Source organism: Phaenicophaeus curvirostris, chromosome 2 (genome assembly GCF_032191515.1).
Source record: "Phaenicophaeus curvirostris isolate KB17595 chromosome 2, BPBGC_Pcur_1.0, whole genome shotgun sequence".
NCBI lineage: Eukaryota > Metazoa > Chordata > Aves > Cuculiformes > Cuculidae > Phaenicophaeus > Phaenicophaeus curvirostris.
In genome coordinates, this window is record NC_091393.1 from 80,532,994 (window position 1) to 80,554,506 (window position 21,513).

Here is a 21,513-nt window from a genome sequence, read left to right on the forward strand (position 1 = left end):
TAAGTGGAACAGATTGTAAAAATTGGGTGAGGAAAGGAGAAAAGGAAAGATTTAAGGGGAAGCTGCTGAAAACCTTATCCATTTTTACTGATTTTATTTTTTTTTTAAGCAGTTATGCCATGTTTACCCGGAAAATGTTCCGGATTTTATTTCTTTTGGTTAGAAATTAAAAACTCATTCTCTCTCGAGTGTGTAGAATTCAGAATCGTTTAGCTGAACAGCCTCTCAGAAGAGCAAAAGTGTCACTGTCATCCTCTGTGGTAGGAAGGGAAGAAAAAGAATGTCCTTAATCTTGCTAGTGACATCTATACTAGGTATCAACCTTTAAAAAAATGTATTCTTGCTAGCTCTATCTTTAATTTGTTTAATCTCATGTAATTTTTCTTGAAAACATCTTTCCATATTTTGGAAGGAGCTGTCTTTCTATTCTTTTTTTTCGGCTTTCTCTTCCATGGACTTTTTCTGCGTATCCATTCCTTAGCTTGACTCCTGATTTACCTTCTGTCTTACTTTCTTTCAGATTTAGAGCAGCTGTTAGTAAGAAAGCAAGTAGTACTTATTGGAAATGAAGCTGACCAGCTTTCATTCTGTGAATAAAAGCCTACCTGCGTAAGTGCAGTAGGGGACCACTGTCAGGTTTCAGTGGGGTACATCTGTATTGTGCAGATCAGCACAGTCTTATGAGGAGCAGCTGAGGGAACTGGGGTTATTTAGTCTGGAGAAAGGGAGGCGGAGACCTTATCACTCATTGTAGTGAGGCAGTTGTTGGTCTCTTCTGCTAAGCAATAAGCGATAGGATGGGAGGAAATGCCTCTAAGTTGCACCAGAGGAGGTTTAGATTGGATATTGGGAAAAAGTCTTCACCGAAAAGGTTGTCAAGCATGGGAGCAGGCTGCCCGGGCAAGTGATTGAGTCACCGTGTCTGGATGTATGTAAGAGACCACATGTAGATGTGATGGTTAGAGACGTGGTTTTGTGGTGGAGTTGGCAGTGCTAGGTTAAGGGATCGACCTGACGTTCTTTTCCAAGATTATAAGTGATGGATCTAACTTGATCCTCAGCAGTTCTGTGTAGTTGCAGTCTGTTTCCCCCAGGTGAACAGTGTACAAAACTGTCACCTTAGCTTGAATATACCCTGAGCAGGGCTTTCTGCTTATGCTTTCTGATGCATTGGATACCCATCTGGACATATATTACATGTGAAAGGGATGACAGTTTTACAGTACCTGCATTACTGCTCCGTATCGTACTTGAAAGAATTGAGAAAATCAGTGGAAAATTCTGAACTGTTTCATGTTCCTTTCTTCATGTAAATAAGGTGTGTTTCATAATGTTTCTAAGAAATATTAGGCGAAAATTCCATTCCTTATGATTAATATTTTGTCTGTGGTTAAAGGTGTGTCTTGCCAATTTAATTCTGAGGTTTCACCAAGTTTGGATTATTTTTTTAACTTTTGCTTTAGGATGAGAATATTGGAAAGACTTTTCTTTTTCCTCCTCTCCCCCTTCTCCCTGAATCTTTAACTATTTTTGTCAGATTTGCTGTTAGTGTTTTTCTAGAATCAATCCATGCCATTCCATAAACAGGTCTCTGCTGCCATTGACTTAAAGCAATCACATCTTATATAGAGAGCCAGAAGGGTGACATTTCTTTAGTGCCAGGACTAACTGCCCACCACAGCTCTTTTCCCTTTTTCTGTGATTAATGTGCTCCATACACAGAAAGTAGTACTCGTGTGTACATACAGAAAATGTGTAGCAAACCCACAGCTTCCTGAAGGAACTTGGCTAACTGCAATTGCACTTCACTGGTAAGTTCTTTGCCAGATTCAAGTTGCATCCAGAACAACGCATGCAGCCTGTTCCCAGCTGCTGTTTTATCTAAAGATAAAAGAGCAGCTGAAAGAAAAGCAACAAGCTGTGTAGATCTGTTAAATTGTGTGAGGAAGGTAAGCTACTCCCAGCCACTCTCCTGGATAGCAGATGTCAGCCCTTCAGGTTGTGGCAAGCTGTTGCAGTACCATTGGAAAAGAATAGGTGGGAGGGGGCTGTTATCATAGCGACAATGTATCTGTCCTGAACCCTCCTCCCACATTGTTTCCTGAAGAGGTCAGCTGAGGGCAGGCCGTAAGGCATGACAAATTGAATTGCCATTACAGAAATATCCAATAGATCATAAATGAAGTGTTGCCTGCCTTACTAGTTAGGTATGTGCAGGACCATATTGCTATACCAAGTTCCGTTGACTTGAGTGGATTCCTTCCATAGAACTTAGAGAAGGGATCCTTTTTCAGATGATGGCTTTGGTCTGGGAGTCTACTTGCAGTTTTCTTAGCTGTTTTTGAGTTTTGTAAACCATATTTTCTTTGATAACGCTTATCCTTGTAATAAGTAGCACTTGTATTAATGACTTTTCAATGGTAACGTGTATTCTGTAAATGTTTCTCTTAGGCACATTGCAGGACTGAATGCTAACAGGGCTAAAAATATAATTGAATGGAGAGAGAAGAATGGACCATTTATAAACAGAGAACAGCTCAAGGAAGTTAAAGGTCTGGGTCCCAAGTCCTTCCAGCAGTGTGCTGGCTTCATCAGATTCAATCAAGAATATATAAAGACTTTCTGCAGGTAACAGATGTAAGCTCTCTTGAATAAATTATCCAAAATAATATGGGAAGACTTCTTCCCCTTTTCTATTTTGTGTTCTGACTTGAGGAATCCTAAACTATTGCACTCTGAAAGATAACATCTTAACAGATAAACTTCTTGAAGTCAGTGGTTGAAGACAGTTCTTGCTCTGAGTAATCATGGCTTATTAGCCTAGTACCATAAGCCAGCCTTTTGGAAAGTATATGAGGTTAATTACAAATTCTGCCACTAAATTGGTAGAAGAAATTTGGCATGTGTTAGTGTTGTGATCTGAGATATTAAAACCTTGGTGTTGTGTTTCAGGCGTAGCTTAGAGGTTTGTAAATTCACTTTAGCGTAGTAGAGATTGCTTTGCAAAATATAATACACTAGAGTGTATTTTCAGAGAATTTTGATTCCATTACCTGAAGAGTGAAAGTGGAATAACTGCCTGGGTCAAACTGTGTTATACTCCTGTACCTAGAAAGCAGGATGTTGCCTTCTGCGTCAAATATGTGAGGCCCTTTCCCAAGTCCAGTTTATCAACAGTGGGTCATCCTTTTCCCTGCCATCTCATTCCCCTTTTTTGCAACCATTCATTGTGCTCCTCTTGACCTGAAGTCCTTCCTCTCCACAACTGAAAGTGTCCTTTCTAGGGTGATGTGTCTTCTCTTGACTTTCCCATTTCTCCTCCCAACATAAAGATCTAAGAAAAGACACAGTGGTAGCACTGTCCCCACCCTTTTGCCACTGGCTCTTCTCAAAAGATATTTTCCTGGGAAACACGTGCTGTTTTTTAGCCAACTCAGTGCTCAGAAGCAGCGCTGTATTCCCAGTTGCTGCTGGCCAAACAGCACACAAGTAACTTCCAGGCAGGAGGTAGGCATATTACGGCTGGCTTACTGCCTGTGTGGAAGGTATACAGATTGGTTGCCCATTTGGCAGAGAGGAATATGCTGCAGGCCAAATGGTGTGCGCTGTAAGCACTAGAAGACCAAAGATATTGCTTCAAGACCAGAGATCTTATGTTGTACAGATCTGTTCTAGTGAATGCTGCAATACAACAGAGGAAGAAAAGGCTGATGCGTTCTTTTTTTCTTCCAGAAGTTCACTGGTAAAATGTTTAAGAACATTGTATGGGTTTTTTCCCTTTCCTTGCTGGAGCAAGCTTCTGATGTTAGTCAGATTCCATAAAACTTGAGAACACTGTGTAATCTGAGAAACCTGCTATAACTTCAGAATTTAAGGCCAAAATAAAGCTCTAACACCATTGCCTCCATGACATTTCTTGTGGGCCCAGGTGGCAAACCCAAACATTTTTGAAATAGACTTTGAGAAGGTTTCATTTTTGTCCTTTCTGATCATGTTGATGGCTAGAGTGCTGTGTGAATTGGTTTTTGTTCTTTGTACTTGGAAGTTAACAAATAGTCTTTTTTTTAAAAAAAATAAATGGAAAGATAAAGTTATGTTTGCATTTCTGCCAACGGTCAATGCCGAGGTAGAGCCCAAAGTGGGAGTGCTAGTTCTGGATCCTTCCTGCAAAAGCAGGAACCACTTGTGATGTAGGAATCAAAAGCAAGTAAAAAAGAGTCAAGAAAGGAGCAGTAGAGAGGTCATTTAATGCATTTACTGCTTCCTGAGCCTTTTTTACTTAAGAGGAACTTTAAGGGAAGATGTGTGCAAGTTGTAAATATACCACAAACAAAAAAGTAGTTCTTGCTCTCCTGTCTTCTCTGAAGTCCTCCAACTAATGTGGGAAATCTGTCTATGGATCATTGTGAGACTTTGGAGCCTTTCCATTATCCAGCCAATTCAAGAAAAAAATAACCAAAAGCTCAGTCCAAATGCTAACTGCAGCTAACTGATTAGGAGTCAGTAATGTATTCACTAAGTTTTAAGGAAAATTGTATCAAGATACTTCTGCAAAAATGGTTTATAAACTCTGAAATAGTGGTAGGTTTGACCTTTAGCTTTTTTTCCTGTTCTTAGCAGATCTTGGTCTGAGTTCTTTTGATTTGAATTTTTTTTGTTTTGATTATCAGTTTGAGTAGAATTCTCCAGAAATTTCAGTATAGGAAGTCAATAAATGCAGTTTAAGGAGTTATGACGTTTAAGCGTTTACATACTTCCTGTGTTCTATACATCTGCTTGAGATGCAATTTGCAATTTGCATCTGCTTGAGATGCAATTTGCAATTTGCATCTGCTTGAGATGCAATTTGGTGGTATGAATAGGGAATTTTGTTTATATATTTTTTCCAATTTAAAATTGGAGTCCATTATTCTTCAGTTAAATATGAGAGTGTTCTCAAAAGATCTTTATCAAGTAAGTAAATGCAATTGCCTCCATTGTACAGACAGAAGGTGCTATCCAGATTGCAAATGGTACAATAGGTTGTGTAGTGTTTTCCTTATAAACTTATCATCAAGAAGAAATTTTGAAGCACAGAATCCCTTCCCAATGTTTGTTTCTAATTAAAATTAATTTGTACATAGATTGATATGTTATAGTTTTATGCTAAGTGTATTGTTAAGATTCACTCACAATGACCTTTTAGGGGGCTTGTACTTTAAAAAAAAACAGCTAACATTATATAAATTCTGATTGTTTTTCATGTCTGGGCACTGGGCTAGGATTTTGTTCATTAAGAGTGACATTTCCATTTTTGATTTCTGACAGTAGTAAGAAAACTGAATGTGGAAGTCATCCATTCTTGACTAAAGCAGGTGCACAGGGTAAAAAGAAGAGCAAACCGACACCATGTGCCTTCCAATGGCCTAATCCTTTGGACCAAACTTGTATTCATCCCGAGTCTTATAGCATAGCGACGAGGTAAGCAGTGGGAAAGCTTTTGAACAATTGATGGTGTCAATTTTTAAAATGAAGGTACTGATTTTTCTGACAACAGCCTGCTCAGCCTTTTGAGACAGGAATGCTTATATTAATTTGATGCTTTCTCCCCCTGTCAAGAAAAAAGTATGCTTCAGAGTTCTTGACAAGTGAAGGTTTCAATTGGTGTGTTTTGCCTCTTATGTGCTTTCAAGTTTTTAGTTTTATTCTTTGGATTTGGGGTTTGTTTTTCTGTGAGGAAATCGGTGAATTTTCAAAATTTTGCTAGACTTTCCTCCTATGACCATGTCTTCTTCATGTCAGCACTTTGCCCCTCATGGAGGCCACTTCTCTCAATTTCTTTCTGTTTGCCAGCTCTCCTTCTGCCACACATTGCTTTCAGTTTGGGCTTACAGTTCACAAAGTGTGTAGATAAATAAATCATTTGTTCTAAAAACTGGGGGGGGGTGTTATTTCTACTTTGCCCCCATATATTATGTAAAAGGTCATAAGTACACTGTTTTATTTTTTCTTGAAAATAATTTAATTGATATGCTATGCAAATTTTCTGTTCACAACAGTTTAATATCTCTGCATCATTAAGAACTGCTTTTACATTGTTGCTATTTTCAGTATGTGCCAAATAAACATTCTGCTTAATGAATTTTGACAATTCGTGTTTATTTGTGTGTTTCTATGTGGAAACAACTGGACAGACTTGCGAGCATGTGTCGTCATTATGCATCTTGAAAGTTAAGTTCTGATATTGCAGGACCTAATTAAGATTTATATATAAAGTTCCCAAATACATGAACACCATGGTGACGTTGCTAAGTGACCTTTGGCTAAAACAAAAGGATGGGCTTTGGTAGATTAGAAAGAAGTAATTAGGAATCCATGTGTGGATCCCGGTTAGGAGATATGCAGGTGGTAGATGCTAGTATAAGCTGTGATCTTTTCTGTCATCAGCCCTGGTTGAAATCAAACTCTGCTATCCTCTTATGAAAACATTATCTCCTGCCATAAATCAGCACATATTTATTTTTTTAAGTGATTTGCAGTGAACAGGTTCGCTTCTTAAAACATGCTGGAGCTAATTTCTGCAGTAGCTAGGTGCTTTAGAGTTCTTACACTCTCTGAGAATATTATTCCTGGAGAAACAGAGCCATGCTTCCTGTTTTATGAACAAAACCATCTTTAAGCCTAAGAGAGATATGCTGAGTTTCTACATTCATGAAGCTTGAGTCCCTTGTCTTAAAGTCTCACAGGACCTTGCATTTTCAGGACACCTTCCCTCTTCCCTACAGTGTGCACTCTTAATCTTTCTGTGATGGAGATAATTCCAAATACCCCGTCCTATGCATAGGTCTGCTTGCTTTCCTTCTTCTAAGCATGCAGTGCAGTTTTATTTCTATCCTTTCCCTGCCACAATTCATTAAAAGAAGAAATTAGTGAGTACAAGTTTAACCTCTCAACCAAAAGATTGTGGCTTGAGTCACAGGCTTATGCATGATTGAGTGAGGAGGCTGCCACCTCCTGCATTACATCAATGCTGCTTAGGTGGTACCTTGCTGATTCTTAAAATGTGCTCAGGATCGAACTTGTTGGACTTCAAGAGCTGCAAAGTCATCGCGGAAGTATGATGTGGCTGCAAACCAGTGCTACCTATTATGTAATTTCTCTTTGGCTGATGCAATTACTTTAAAGTAAGTTTCCAACTGTCTGTTCCCTGTTTCTCACCTCTTTGCCTTCCTAGACTGAATTTTCAGGTGATATTTTTAGATCCAAGTGTGTGTTCTAGGTATTGTACTGTACAGACTTTTATGCAAGAGAATAATAAGATAAGAAAGCAAATTAAAAACGGCAATAATAATATCTGCTAATTGAACACCAAAACTGATAAGTGTAGCATATCAGTCCTTTTTGTTTTCTTTCATCTTTTTCTTTGTTGTCTTACTCCTTACATTTGTGAGTATCTGTACAGATAGTTTGATGGAAGAAAACACCCAACCCTTCTTAAAATGCTCTCTGTGTTTTCCATTAATGTACTGTATATTCAACAGTATTTTTCTTTTTCTTGCAATCAACATAGTTTCCTTGAGAGTTTGTTGAAGTTGAAGATGATAACTTTTGTGGTATGGATTGTATTAACAAGCACTAGCTTGGTATCACAGAGTGGTGTGGGAAGAGGCATAAATATATCTAATGTTTTTTCATTGCATATAGCTGTTAGAAGAAATGAAAATACAACTCTGCAGCAAACTGACAAAAGCAAAGAGGTGTAATATTAAAAATTGGCACTGATGATATAGGAGCTAAATATAAACCAGACATCCTCCCCGCAAGCAACTAATGCTATAATTTAGCCATGATTATGTATTTAAAATGACGTTTCAAAAAATCGTATGAGCTGTTAAGCTTCTCAGAACTTATGGAAACAGCTTTGCAAACCAATTTGCTGCCTAAATATGAATTAAGAAAAAATTCTACTAGGAATTCAGACTGCATGGAGGATTCAGTCTGAAGTTTATCTGGGCTGTTGACAAGTTTTGCTGACTTTGATAGGCAGTGAATGGAATTGGACTTGCAATTCTCTTTTGCTGAGCCTGTGTTCATGAGAAAGCTTACAAAAGCCTGAAGATCAAATCATGTTCATGCTGTTGATTTGAGGTGTCTTACTTGCTTTGCTGCTTTCAAAATATTTTTCTTATTTTCCTGCGCTTATTCAGAACTTTTTTGGGGACCATGTCAAGCTCACAAGTGGATCTGTGCTACCAGTGCACAGAATTGTTGTCTTGAAGATGGTCAGATTTGATTCAAGGCATAAAAATTAAGGATTAAATACCTCTTAGCACAGAAATTAAAATGAATGGAATAGACATTAAACACGAGTCATAAAGTCTTCCTCATGCAACGCCTACCACATCTTGCCATGAGAAAGTAGTTTGTGAAGATTTTATTGGATTAAAAATTTTCATGGGAAACTACATTAATTTTTTTAATCCATGGTTTTTATCCAAATTACTCAGAAGCAACAGTCCACATTGCAGATTTATGACATACAAAATTATCTGGTTTTAAAACAATGTTTTTGAAGGATGGATGTTCACCAAAATTTGAAACCACAGTTTCTTTTTTTTTTTTTGAACTATTTTTGAGCTTGAAAGGCAAATCCATTTAAAAAAAAAAATTCGTTAGAAGAATTGCTCCCAAGTGGTGACTTTAGTTGCCAAGCTTTAGGCTGGAGCCAATTTTTATGGCTGAATTGGAAATCTCTGAAAAATAGGGTTTTTATAATGGAAACACTGATGTAATCTTTACTGCAGTGACACAAATGGTGCCGGTATGATTGATTTATGGCATTTAAATATCTTAACTTAAAATCTGTACAATTTCTGTAAAATAATTGGGAAACATCTTGCTGGTGATTTAACACACTCTTGCAGATGACCAAAGCATTTTTGTTCATGGTTTCCATGCTGTCAGAGCTTGGCTTTGTCATGTGCAGCGATTAAGCTTGCAAACACCTCTAAATACTATGAATCAGAACTTCCTAAAAGTTAAATAAAAATGAAGTCCCTTTCTAGATATCGTATTTTCCTGCAAAGCAGAGCTGTGTTTTAAGTTTCTGAAAAGTCTGTATCTTAAAACCAGCTTACAGTGGCAGAATCTTCTACATACAATTAATACAACATGTAAAGCATATCCAGTTTCTTGGTACATATTGTAAAAGACCAGTAGGAAAACCAAGGAAACACTTTAGAAAGTTCCAAGAAGCTACAACTGTATTATGCTTATAAACTAAAAGTCTGGAAAGAAAATGCAATGTTTTTTCTTTGTTGTTTCAGTCTGCTGGGTGCAGTTGGTTTCGTATGACTGAATTTTAACGTTTACTGTTTTTTATTTAAATCTCATAAAAATGCTCTTTGCTAAAGGTTGGCACTCAGAATGTGTATTTGCTGCTCACAGATTGCAGTATCTGGCAGACAGGTTGTATTTCAGTCTGACTTGGAAATATTTTGCCAATATAAAGGATCTAAAGTTATAATTTAGCCTTACACAGGCGAGAATCTTCCTTGGCTTATTTACCCAGGTTTAGGACCTTGCCTGGTAGAGGATAGTATTGCTCACTGTGTCTGGTTAGGCCTTAAGAGAAGTTTTTGATGTGAGCAGTGAATTGCAGTGAAGATTCATGTCTCACCCTTCACTGTATATTGATAATGCTGTTTGATATACCTGGAAGGACTTCAGCATCCCGAGAGGGATTCAGCAAAGCACTTGTTCATGTGTTTATTGTTCACCAAAGTAAAACATTTGGAGTTGACGCTCATATCAGTAAAGCACTTAAGGTGATAACATTTTATATTCTGTTGTAGATGGATTGAATGTTTTTCAAATATCCTTGGTGTTTCTGCTTTACTGCTTTACATAGGTGGATGTAGCAGCTAATCAGTATTATCCCAGTTGCTATGCTGAAAAGCTGCACTTGCTAGTGTAGAAGATAATAGTGACATGTAAGAAAGTGCAAAAGAAAAACTGTTGATAAAGGAGAGACCACCAAAAGAAAGAGTTCTTCCTCTCCTGCCCTCTATGCAACCATTCATTTGTCCTTTGATGGTATCTCCAGCTCTCTGCTGGGCTGGCTTGCTTCTGTCCAAGTGCCCTAGTTGTCTCTGAGCAACTGAGATAATGCTTAAGGGGACTAGAAATCATGGAGGGAATAGTTACTTGGTATGGTGTTTGAGCAATGAAAACAAGTTGTTACATTCTGCTTAATAATGCAATTTACATGTCAGTATTTCACAGAGGGTAGGAGTTTCTACTTTCGTAGGATGCCTTCACTTAAATTCACTATAAACTAATCAGAAACAGCTTATATTCACTTTAGTAGAACTGTACTTGCATGGACGTAGGCGTGCAAAATAATGTGCAAAATAGTACTTTTTAGTGAAGTCTTAAGTTTCTTTTTAAAAAGCCTAAAAAATGTTACCTTGGTAAATTAATGAATCTTTATGACTATTTCCAATGGGAAATGGCTAACCCTAATTAAGAACAACACTTGCAGAAAATTAGGATCGTTAAGCTGAATAAATAGTACTTCATCACTAGAAGGCCAGTTCATTCACAGGTCTGACTATTAACTTAGCTGGGCATTTAAAGGACATATTTTTGAAAGTTATCTTGTTAAACAGAAGAGCAGAAAAGGTTTTCACTGCTAATTGTTGTCTGATAAAGACATTTTAAAACTTTTATGTAATGTAAAATATAGTTAACAAGAATGATTAGAAGAACTTGGAAATAACAAAGAATTGTCCTTCAGTTACACTATAAATACTAGGCCCATGAATCAAGTGATATTTTTTTATTTGTTCAAATTTTTAGAATTTGCATAACTTCCTGCTGGTTGCTTTTAAAACAAAATTATGAAGAAAAGTGAACTTTTTAATGGAATTATCTCCTTCAGCTATAGTACGAATTCTTTGTGGGTAACTAATTGTGTTTCACTGTTTTGTATCTCAGGTTACACTTCAATTATGGTATATCAGTAGTCATGAAAACAGATGACAACAGTGTGCCTAATAGTGTCGTAGCAAAGTGACTGTACTGTAGTGTGTAGCTGTCTGAGTTTCTTTTCTCATTTAGAAACTCATTGTTTCATAGATCTATACATTCTAAATGTCATAAACTGTCTGAGGGCTTTTTTGGTCTTCTGCATGCAGTCACATAGTCTATGTTATTAATAATTGATGCATTTGAGGAAAACATCTTGGTTTAATACCCTTATCAGGCTAAACCACATATATAGTTTGCAACTTTAACTTTTGTGTCCAACAACTAATTAGAGTAATGCATAAATTTTGTTTGATATATAATCTGCTTCAGTTGTCAAAAATTGAGGATCCATATCACTAGTCACAACGAGAAGAGTCAGCATCTGCATTATACAAATAATGCTTTTGCATTTCAAAACATTACTGAAACGTAAATGTCTGCATAATTTGAGTTTGCTACTGTCATGACTATACATTTTACCTAACAAAATACATGCTAATGCAAAGTTATTTTGTTTTCAGAGTGATTATGTTGCATTACCATTAATTCATGTGTGCACTGTGACAAGATATAATGGCGTATCATGTTGCTCTAATGTAATGAATCCAGTACTCCGAGCTCTTAAGTCATGTTGCTGGAAATGATTACATAAAACAGAAATGACTGTGACTAAAACCCCTGCAAAGCTTTAATACTCCTGCACATTATAAGAAGCTTTTTTGAAAGTTTAAAGTAACTTTGTATAAATTTACTGAAGCCTTCCCTTGGTAATAGTTTTAGTCTTTTCTGACTGTTTTTTGCATTCCACTGAAATTTGCATTATCTTTTAAGCATTACAAGGGCTGTGCTATAATTTTGTGCAGATGTGTATGTTAAGTGAACATGATGTGCTTATTTGTTACTTTTATGCTACTTTTTCTTTCTTTATCTGGGTAAGATGGATGAAATTATGTATTAAGTGAAAACATCAGTGATGTAGACATGACCATTCTCTGCAGGTCTTGTAAGGCTGCAAAGATTGTTTTTAAAACAAAGGTGGTTACAGAGGTTTCTCAGTATCCTCTGACTCTCAAAACCATAAAATGCAAAGTCTCTAAACCAGCTAAACTTTGCTCTGTTCTGACTCTCTGAAGACTCCAGCAGAGTTGATGTGCCTTGAGCAGAAATTTTGCCACTCAACATTTGAGGAAATAAGGATACTATATCTTATAAGGATCACCTCACTTGAGAAAATACATCTCATATTTCCCATTTGTAGTTCTGTTAACTTTTCTTTAGGTTTTATCTTTCCAGAAGTTAGACAAAGCACTTGAACTACTACAACGTGTTATTTAGTTCACACATGTAGCCAGGAAAATACTTGAAGGGCTTTCATTTTTACATGGATCACTCATGTTCTTATGTTGTGCAGCTGGAACTGTCATTTACAAATTGGGTAATTGAGATATTTATAGTGTGATAGTTTGACATTATGAAGATCAAAATATGTAAATTTAGGGAATTCCCCTCCTCCCCCAAGCCATATCCCAGTCATATTACCAACTGTATCTTTTTTTCCTGATATTGAAATAACTCTCAGAAGTTGTAGGCTTGTCTTTTATATAAGGGAACATTTAACTTTGTTCTTAGCAATGATATTTAAAAATAGAAATGATCAATTTAATGCACCATTGCTCAGAGATTTGTGCTTTATATTGATTCTTTTATTCAAAGTGCTCTCAGAAAGAAAATGATACAATAAATATATAACTAGATTGAACAGTGTTTTTTTTAAAAACTGTCATTGTAATCAAGATATTTATTTTATTTTGAAATATTTTTATATGTAAGTTTTACCAAAACCGAACCTGAAGAGGTAAGAATTTCCAAAATAGAAATATATTATTTCTGTTAAAGATTATTTCTTCTGTGTGTGTATGTGTATGCTGGGATGTGTTACAGTGCTCTGTTCTGCCTATAATATACCTCATAATTCTGAAATGTTCTTAAAGAAATGCCCAAGTTTTAGGGCATTTATAATTCTGCTGAGTTTGATGGGACTTCTCATGTACTTGGCCTTGGGCACGTGTTTATGCATCATCATCATCATCAACTGGAGGCAAAATTTTATTCTGAGCAGTAACCATGTTAATAAATGATTTTAAAAACTGTAGTTGATAACATAGGGCCCAAACCTGCCACCTTTGCTTTGCCTAGATAAGGAATTTCTTTTTAATATCCAATAAATACTTTCATTGGAATTTCCAGAGGGTGGAGAGGCAGAGCCAGGACCAGGGGACAAAATAACCATCATGAATAGTAATTGAGGGCTCAGGTACCTGGGTTATGTCCTGTTTTGGGCTGGATTTCTTGCCAGCAGCCTGCAAGTAGCACCATGCATTCTGACTGCATTATCCACATGTTTAACAGTTTTGTATGTTAATGGGATTTAATACATTGGTGGCTGTTCCATGTGGTTGCAATTATTAGCGGCAAAACTCACCCAGTTATTGATTTACAAAGCACATGTACTTCTGCAAAATTCTGATGGTGAGAAAATGTTACTTGGAGGTACTTGAGCTGAATTTCTATTTGAAGTGGAATAAAGCAAAGTATGTGAATGCCAGCAAACTTTTTTATAGGGGTGGGTGATAAAGCATACATTATTATGAAGGTTGAGTTGTGAAGCTGGTTGGGTTTGTCGTGTTACATCTGGCACGTCAGTCAAAGATGAGGCAGCTGCTGCCTGTCACTAGTCCCGCTCTGCTGGGACATTGTCCATCCATCAATGTTAGCAGCCAGCAGCCCCTGGCAGTTCTGTGAAGAGTGTGTTACTTAGACCTACACGTATTTTCAGTGTTATCATTGCAGCCACTTCTGGTGCTCTTTTCAGACCAACAGAAAATGGCTTCATAGAAGGTCTGATGTTCCTTATACACAGGCTCTTATTAGGCAAAATATTTGAATAGTTGTAGTGTTTTGTTGTTAGGTTAGGGGAAATAAAAATTTGTATTTAATATAATAAAAAAAATGCGTCTGTTTACTTAGTTTCCAGACCACCTTAAACTACTTTAAAGTGATGTCAAAAGCTGAAATGCAGTATCAAAACAAAATCAAGTAAATCCTGAGAACACTACTGTCTACTGAATCTTTATTCATTTTTGTTTCATTTCTTTATACATGGCCCCACGAAAGATCTGTGTGTGTTAAGAAAATTAATGTGAAAATTTTATGTCAGTATTAACTGTGAGTATATGCGTTTGATCTAACAGTACACTTAAATCTCCAAGCTTACATTTGAATTCAGTAAAATTGGAAGTCCTGACAGCCAGTTTTAAGATGTCTTCCTTTTTGTGAAATTAATGGACATTCTGGAGTTAAGATTTCCCCTTAAGCTCAAAGACGGATTTAGTGTTTTACAGAAGTCAGATATTGCTTTAATTATGTTCCTCCAATTTATATTTTCTCAAAAAGAAATTTAATTTTGTATTTCAGTGCACACAACTTTTTATCAATTGCCACCTGAAATAATGTCAGTTGGGTTCCTCAGGTTAAAAGAAAGGAAACAAGAAAACAAAAAACCACCCCACTGTGTCTCCTGCCAAAAGAAATACTAGCCTCAAGCTTTAATAAAAGCACAGTGTGTATTTTTGAGGGGAGAAAGGAGACTGAGTACTGGAAGCTTTTGCTTTCTTACAGAGTTGGAATGTCTACCACTCCCAAGTGCAGGGCATGAACTTGCTGGTCAGCACTTCTTTTGTGTCTTGTAACTTGCACCTGTTGTGAAGTAGGATAAGGACGGGAAAGAGGGGTCTTTTTCAGGAATTTGGAAGGAATGTTTACTTGGACTCTGGAGGAGATGGGCACAGTAATTCTACCTGTTGTTGTGGTGGTGAACACTCAATCTCAATCTGCAATGCGTCTATGTATGTGACAATAGGGGGAAGGCTTAAGGTGTTTGTGTTTTGTAGCTACTTTGATTTGATGATTTCCTTATTCCTGAAAAACTAATTGTTCTTTTGTCCTTGAACTTTCTGATTAAGAAGTATTTTATGTAAAGTTCTTTAAATTTGGTTAAGGATTCTTCATGTTAATTTAATGTGTTAAATGTTCGTTGTTGTTTTGTTAAATGGCCTTTCATTTCAATTTGAATGACAGTGACAATTAAAATGACAGTATTGTAGAACTCTCACTTATTTCTAGGGAACTTTCATGAGAAAAGACGTCTTTCCGTCATAATCTGATTTGATTTTTGTGTGAGATGAAATCGTAGGTCTGAGAAGTGATTTACATTTTGAAGTTTTGTTTCTAGTTTTGTAATTTATTCCAGGAGGTGCATATATGCAGATAGACTGTAAGTTTCCATGTGTCTCAGATCAGTGTTGAGTTGAAAGGATATGCACTTGGGAAACTGTTCACTGTTCATATCTTTTGTCAGAAGTTTTGTTTACACATCAGTACAAAAGTAATTAAAACACCTAACTATAGCAAAGGTTCAGTTCCCACTAAAGGATGTTGTAATTCTCTGTCTATATCTTTGTTTAAACTTTTCAGGTTTTTATCATTCATTGGAGGAAATGCAACTGACATAGGAAAACCAGATATGCAGCAAAAAGTAAATGCAGTAATTCAAAAGGAAGGACTAGAAGGTACAGCCAAAAGGCTAAATACGACAGTGCACACACTGCAGCTGATCATTGATGGTCTTACTCAGCCTGAAGGCTTTGACATCCGAACAGGTAAATCTTTGATTTGAAGGCTGTAGTATCAGTTTGATTGTTCTACATACAAGTTTTTAAAACACCACATTTTCTTCTTCTACAGTCAGTAGTAGGTTTTTATGGACATTTACCTCCATTTCTTTTCTCAGGCAAGGTAAAAGCTTTATCGTACTCAGATGTTTCTTTCCAGCTCAGTAGTTAAGGAGTGTGAATCCTGTCTCAAATCATGGTGTTTTCAGCCATAGGAAGGGGAGTTGTATGGCTGTTAACAAATGAAATATTTTCAATATGTTGACTCTGTACTGATTAAATCTGTGTTGGCTCTCCATCATGGAAAGGAATGCTGAGACCAAGCTGAAAAAGTAGTAATAAAGATATGTTGAGCAGTAGTGTAGTAGTGTGTAGTTCTGCTCTTTTATTGTGCTAGTTCCTGCAGACAAGTGAAATTGAAGCATGTCTCATGACCTGTCTTAGTTAAAACTTTGCAGTAGCACTGAACAGTTAGAGGTAGAGGGGAAGAAAGATGAGGTAAGCAATGAAGTAAAACATCTGGAGATGCTGTTGGTTAATGAAACTTGCATCTGGATGCTCATACAACATTGAGAGTAGGCAGCAACGATGCAGGTTTGTAATAACAAAGTTATGCATAAAATATAACATTTCTGTCCCTCTGTTTTGGCTTCATTAGTAGTTTCCTTGCGGACTTTACAAATACTTCCTACTAGTGATCTTGAAAGTGTGTATTTTCTATGTCTCCATTTGTTCTGGTGGCCTCACATCTAAATTACAGTAGGATAGACTATTGATATATGAAGACACATAAGCAAAAGAGAGTCTTCAGTGGAAATATTCATATTCTGCTGACCCAGTACATTTAGTGTTACTGCTGACAGACCTTGTGATTGGAGTAAGCAGCCTTGCATGTCTGTAATTCATTGTTTTTGCCACCCTGCTAATGACCATCAGTGAGAAAATACATCACATCTAATAAGGCTAAGGCAGAACAAACGGTTTGTACTCTGCTCTGATTTGAAAAATGGCCTTGGTTTAAGATTCAATTCCCTTCTTGTTCCCAGTAGTAGACATGTGACATTGGTGAACTGCAAGCAAAGAGTAGCTTCCCTGTGTATCCTCTTAAATTTAATAGAAATTCTATGCAGTTTATTTTTCCTGAATGATTTTAGTGCAAAGGACTATTGGGAGAGTCATTTAGGGAATGGGAAAAGGAAAGAACAGAATACTTATCTTGTTATTTTGAAAATATTTTCCTAGCCAAGGTCTTGTAAGAAATTGTCTTTTTAACATTAAAATTGAACAGCTAATTGGGTAGCTGTAATGAATCTGGTAGGATTGGGGGGAAACGCTGTTTGCAAACATTTAAAAAGATCCCCATCATCCCTCTGAATACTCTTGTGCTCACTGCCCTTATTGGCCATTTAATTGCTGTTTAGTTGCTTTTTTCATAGAAGTGCCATTGGACAGCTTAATATGACAAAAAGATTAACCATTTTGAACTTAAGCAATTAGGTACGTTCCTTCAGTAGAAAATCTTATGTCATGCAAAGCCCATTGCTGCATTTTCCAGCTTGTGTACATAGTTGGGCTTTGATCCAGTGGTGGGTTGGCCATGGCTGGATTCCAGGTGCCCACAAAGCCACTCCATCACTACCCCCCCTCAACTGGACAGGGGGAGAAAAATATGACAAATGGCTCCTGGATTGAGATAAAGGTAGGGAGAGATCACTGATGGATTACTGTGACAGGCAAAACGGACTTACCTTGGGGGAAATTAATTTACTTTATTACCCATCAAATCGGATTAGAATAATGAGAAAATAAAACCAAATATTAAAACCACATACTCCCCTCCACCCCTCTCTTCTTCCCAGGCTTAACTTTACTCCTCTGAAGTCTCTACCTCCTCTTCCCACAGCAGTGCAGGGGGACAGGGACAGGTGTGGTCAGTTCATGACACATTGTCTCTGCTGCTCCTTCCTCCTCAGGAGAAGGACTTCTCACACTTTTCCTTTACTCCAGTGCAGGACCCTCCCCATAGGAGACAGTTCTCCACAAACTTCTCCAATGTGAGCCCTTCCCATGGGCTTCACTTCTTCGCAGATTTCTCCACTGTGGATCACCTGCAGGGTTACAAGCCCTGCCAGCAAACCTGCTCCAACATGGGCTTCTTTCTCCACGGGTCCACAGGTCCTGCCAGGAGGCTGCGCCAGCGTGAGCTTCCCATGGGCTCACAGAGTCCTTCTGGTATCCATCTACTCTGGCATGGTGTCTTCCACAGGCTGTAGGTGGATATCTGCTTCACTGTAAACCTCCATGGGCTGCAAGGGAACAGCCTGCCTCACCATGATCTTCACCATAGCCTGCAAGCCTGCAAGCGAATCTGTGTTCCGCAGCTGAAGCACCTTTTTCACGCATCTTGGCATCTGAAGAGTTGGTCTTCTCATGTATTATAACTCTTTTCTTCTGGCTGTTGTTGTAGAGCGGTTCCCGCCCGCCGTTCTTAAATATTATTACAGAGGCACTTCAACTGTCACTGATGGGCTCAGGCCAGGCCAGCAGCAGGTCCATCTTGGAGCTGGCTGGTGTTGGTTCTGTTGGACAAAAGGGAAGCTTCTAGCAGCTTCTCACAGAAGCCACCACTGTAGCCCACTTGCTACCAAAACCTTGCCACACGAACCCAATACAGATCTGAAGCCTGCTGAATTTACAGTCTGATTGATTTCCAGTGCAATTTAGCTATCACCTGGTTCAGGCTGTATTTTATTTATTGAAGGCAAACAGAGGGAAATGATTGCTATCGTGGTTTGGTGATGCTCTCTGTGGAAAATCTCAGTCCTATTACATCTTGGAAATAGTAAAACAGTAGTAGTAAAGGTTGAAAGGGAACTTGTTCAGGTGACTGAGAGGGTTTTCTGCATGAGAAGAAAGTGGTAAGCAAGTAACAAGAGTTTAAAAGGTCTATCTGTGCCCTTATGTAGAGTTTGAACTTCAATATATTCGGATATTACTTTCTTGTATCATTAGTATGTTTCTAAGTGGTCAGTACCAAGAAGCAGTTGACTGTGTGATGTCATGGTGCAGGTGAACAGTGGCCTAAGAACAGTCCACTGTTGACTTTTCTCTTATGTGATGGAACTGCATGTTGACCTTCATGTATACAAATTTGTATAAGAACAGAATTTTGTGTGTAATTTATGTATTTCAACTTAGAGTCACCTGAAGTCTTTCCTCCCTAGCTCCAGGAACATTTAAAGAGTCTTTTAGTCACTAGCTAATATACTACACACTTCTAATCATATTTTTTTAAGTGATTCATAAAATACAAGAAATCAATTTTTTTATTACAGATGGGTCTTTATTTAAAAAGCTTAATGAAGCAGTATCTGAGACCTTAGAGCTACCTTGGGATGTTTCTTAGCTGGAAACAGTCAGCTGGAAACAACTTCTGGAAAACAATGCAGACTTTTTCTCCGGTGTCTTATTTTTGTTTCTTGTTTCTTCTAACAGATTTTGATAAACCTGACTTCAAGAGGAGCATAGTCTGCTTGGAAGACTTAAGTGTTGGTACTGTTCTGACTGGAAAAGTTGAAAATGCGACACCATTTGGAGTATTTGTTGACATTGGTGTGGGAAAATCAGGTTTGATTCCAGTGCGAAACATAACAGAAGCAAAACTTTCTAAAGTGAAGAAGAGAAGAAGCCTGGGGTTAGGTCCTGGAGAAAGAGTAGAAGTTAAAGTGCTTAATGTTGATATTCCTCGATTGAGGATAACATTGGATCTTATTCGTGTATTATGAGAGGGGTTTTTTTTATGATTGAGCCTTCATTTTAAAGTTTAAGTAACATTGGCAAGGTTTTGGAGATTCAGACACATAATGAGAGTGTTGAAAATGAACAATTTTTTTAAATCTAATGTTCTTTTCCACATTTCTTGAATCCTTTCTGTTAATAATTGTTGAAACAGTATTTGGATTACCGCCAAGAAACCTTGTTATTATGTCTGCAGAGCAAGTGAAATTCCATTGGACTGTCAGACAGATAAGAGATCTGTTCTGTCTGTGTGAGATTTGTTGTCTCAATCTTTAGTCAGTACTGCATAAGCAGAAACATCTATTGTTTTCCTTCAAAAAACAACCATTCAGTTTGTTCTCTGATTGACAGTCTAAGAGAGGATACCTAGTTGTAGGAGAAAAAGTGGTCTTTTTAATTTAGTTGGTAATTACATGTCAAAAGTAGATTGAAAGAACTGCATCTACTGATGCATCTGTTGATGGTTCAGAAATATTTGACTTTAATTTATTTGAGCAACATTATTAGGACAACTTTGTCTTATTATTGCTTGTTCAGTTATCGATTGACACACTTGGATGTACCTCAAGATTTAAGGAACTTTGCTCAAAGATGTCAGAAGACATTTATGTTGTCCTATACTTGCGCAGAATAAAAACATTTCTGGCCGTCTTCTCTCGGTGTATTGATTCTACAAGTGATTTAACAGTCCTAGTTTTCTTTCTTTCCAACATGTACACCATCAGTAACACTTCAGCTTAAGGATGCAGCTTGTGAGGATGTGCTTCTCTGACCTTCCAAATGCTGTGCACTTTCCTGAGCTTAATACAGCTCATGACCTGATGTCGTTCCTGATTTAATAAAATAGTTCTAGTCTGTGTGGGCTCCTTTAACTTTACATTAATATTTTCCCCATCTTTGTTATAATATATTTTTCTGCCTGTTTGGAGTGGAGAACGATTTGTCAACACTTGTTTTCATACACTATGCTCGTGAAGGCATGATTCTCCTTTAAAAAAAGAACAAACCTTTTTGCTGTTTGTAGATGCTTGCAAAGCTTTTCTAGACTTGTTTTAATAAGAATACTCGTTGTTTACTGTTAGGAGTGTCTAGCATGAGTTAGACACATCTTGGTTAGATGTTTTGGTGGTGTTTTGAAGTATTTACCAATTTGGCTAAGCTTGCAAAGGACAGGCGACGGTATATTGGCAGAATAACTTCTAGCAACAGATTTATGTTGCCTTTCTAGGTAATCATTTATATATTGAATGATTATGACTTTAAATTCATCAAACACACCTATAAGCTGGCAGAAACTCCTGTCTTTAGCAGATGAGCCTAGACAACACCTATATAGAGTTTTAAACATGTTTGACAAGGTTTCTGACTACAAACGTCCAAATAACTGTTGGCACAGAGACTATATATTAGTTAGGAAAAGGTTGGCATCACTTAATCTCCCAGCTCTGTGCTTTAATTTTCAAAATTAGGAGTCAAGTGTAGACAGTATAGTTTGGAGATTATGGAATCATTTAGCAGGTGGAAAAAGGAAACAGATCTTGCTTGCCTCACTGTATTTCTCTACCAAAAAAACAAACAAACAAAAAAAACAAAACAAAAAAACTCCCGAACATTCTTTATGATGCAAATCTCAGCTTAGCTTGGAATCATGCTTTTCAGGCCTTTTGAAATTCTCCTGTAATGTTTCTGCAGAGTAGATTTTGTTGGTGTGAAATTAGGAACTGTGATACCATGTTACTGTCTTTGAAAACACAAATGCAAAGCAAACAAGCTGAGATGCCAAGCAGTGTGATTGCTGATAATACTGCAGTGTTTTCTGCTATCTCCATCAGCAGAATTATATAAGTTCTGCTGAGCTTTATATGTGATCTCTACAGCACCTATGCACTTAGCAAATTAATTGAATTTGCTTGGCCTTCACTAAGGAGGAGATACACTTGATCTTCTCCTGGAGCTCTCTTGAGTGATGAAGACA

The 21,513-nt window shown here is 37.3% G+C and overlaps 1 protein-coding gene across 1 annotated transcript in view; it reads left to right on the forward strand.

The window, feature by feature from the left end:
* The window catches only part of SRBD1 (S1 RNA binding domain 1), a 125,951-nt gene extending 105,665 nt beyond the window's left edge, over positions 1 to 20,286 (forward strand). Inside the window, exons 20-23 of the mRNA XM_069852636.1 lie at positions 2,452 to 2,628; positions 5,308 to 5,460; positions 15,544 to 15,728; positions 19,236 to 20,286. Of these exons, the coding sequence (XP_069708737.1) occupies positions 2,452 to 2,628; positions 5,308 to 5,460; positions 15,544 to 15,728; positions 19,236 to 19,525 (805 nt within the window). The 3' untranslated portion in view covers positions 19,526 to 20,286. The remainder of the gene's footprint in view (positions 1 to 2,451; positions 2,629 to 5,307; positions 5,461 to 15,543; positions 15,729 to 19,235) is intronic.
* Positions 20,287 to 21,513: the final 1,227 nt, after the last annotated feature.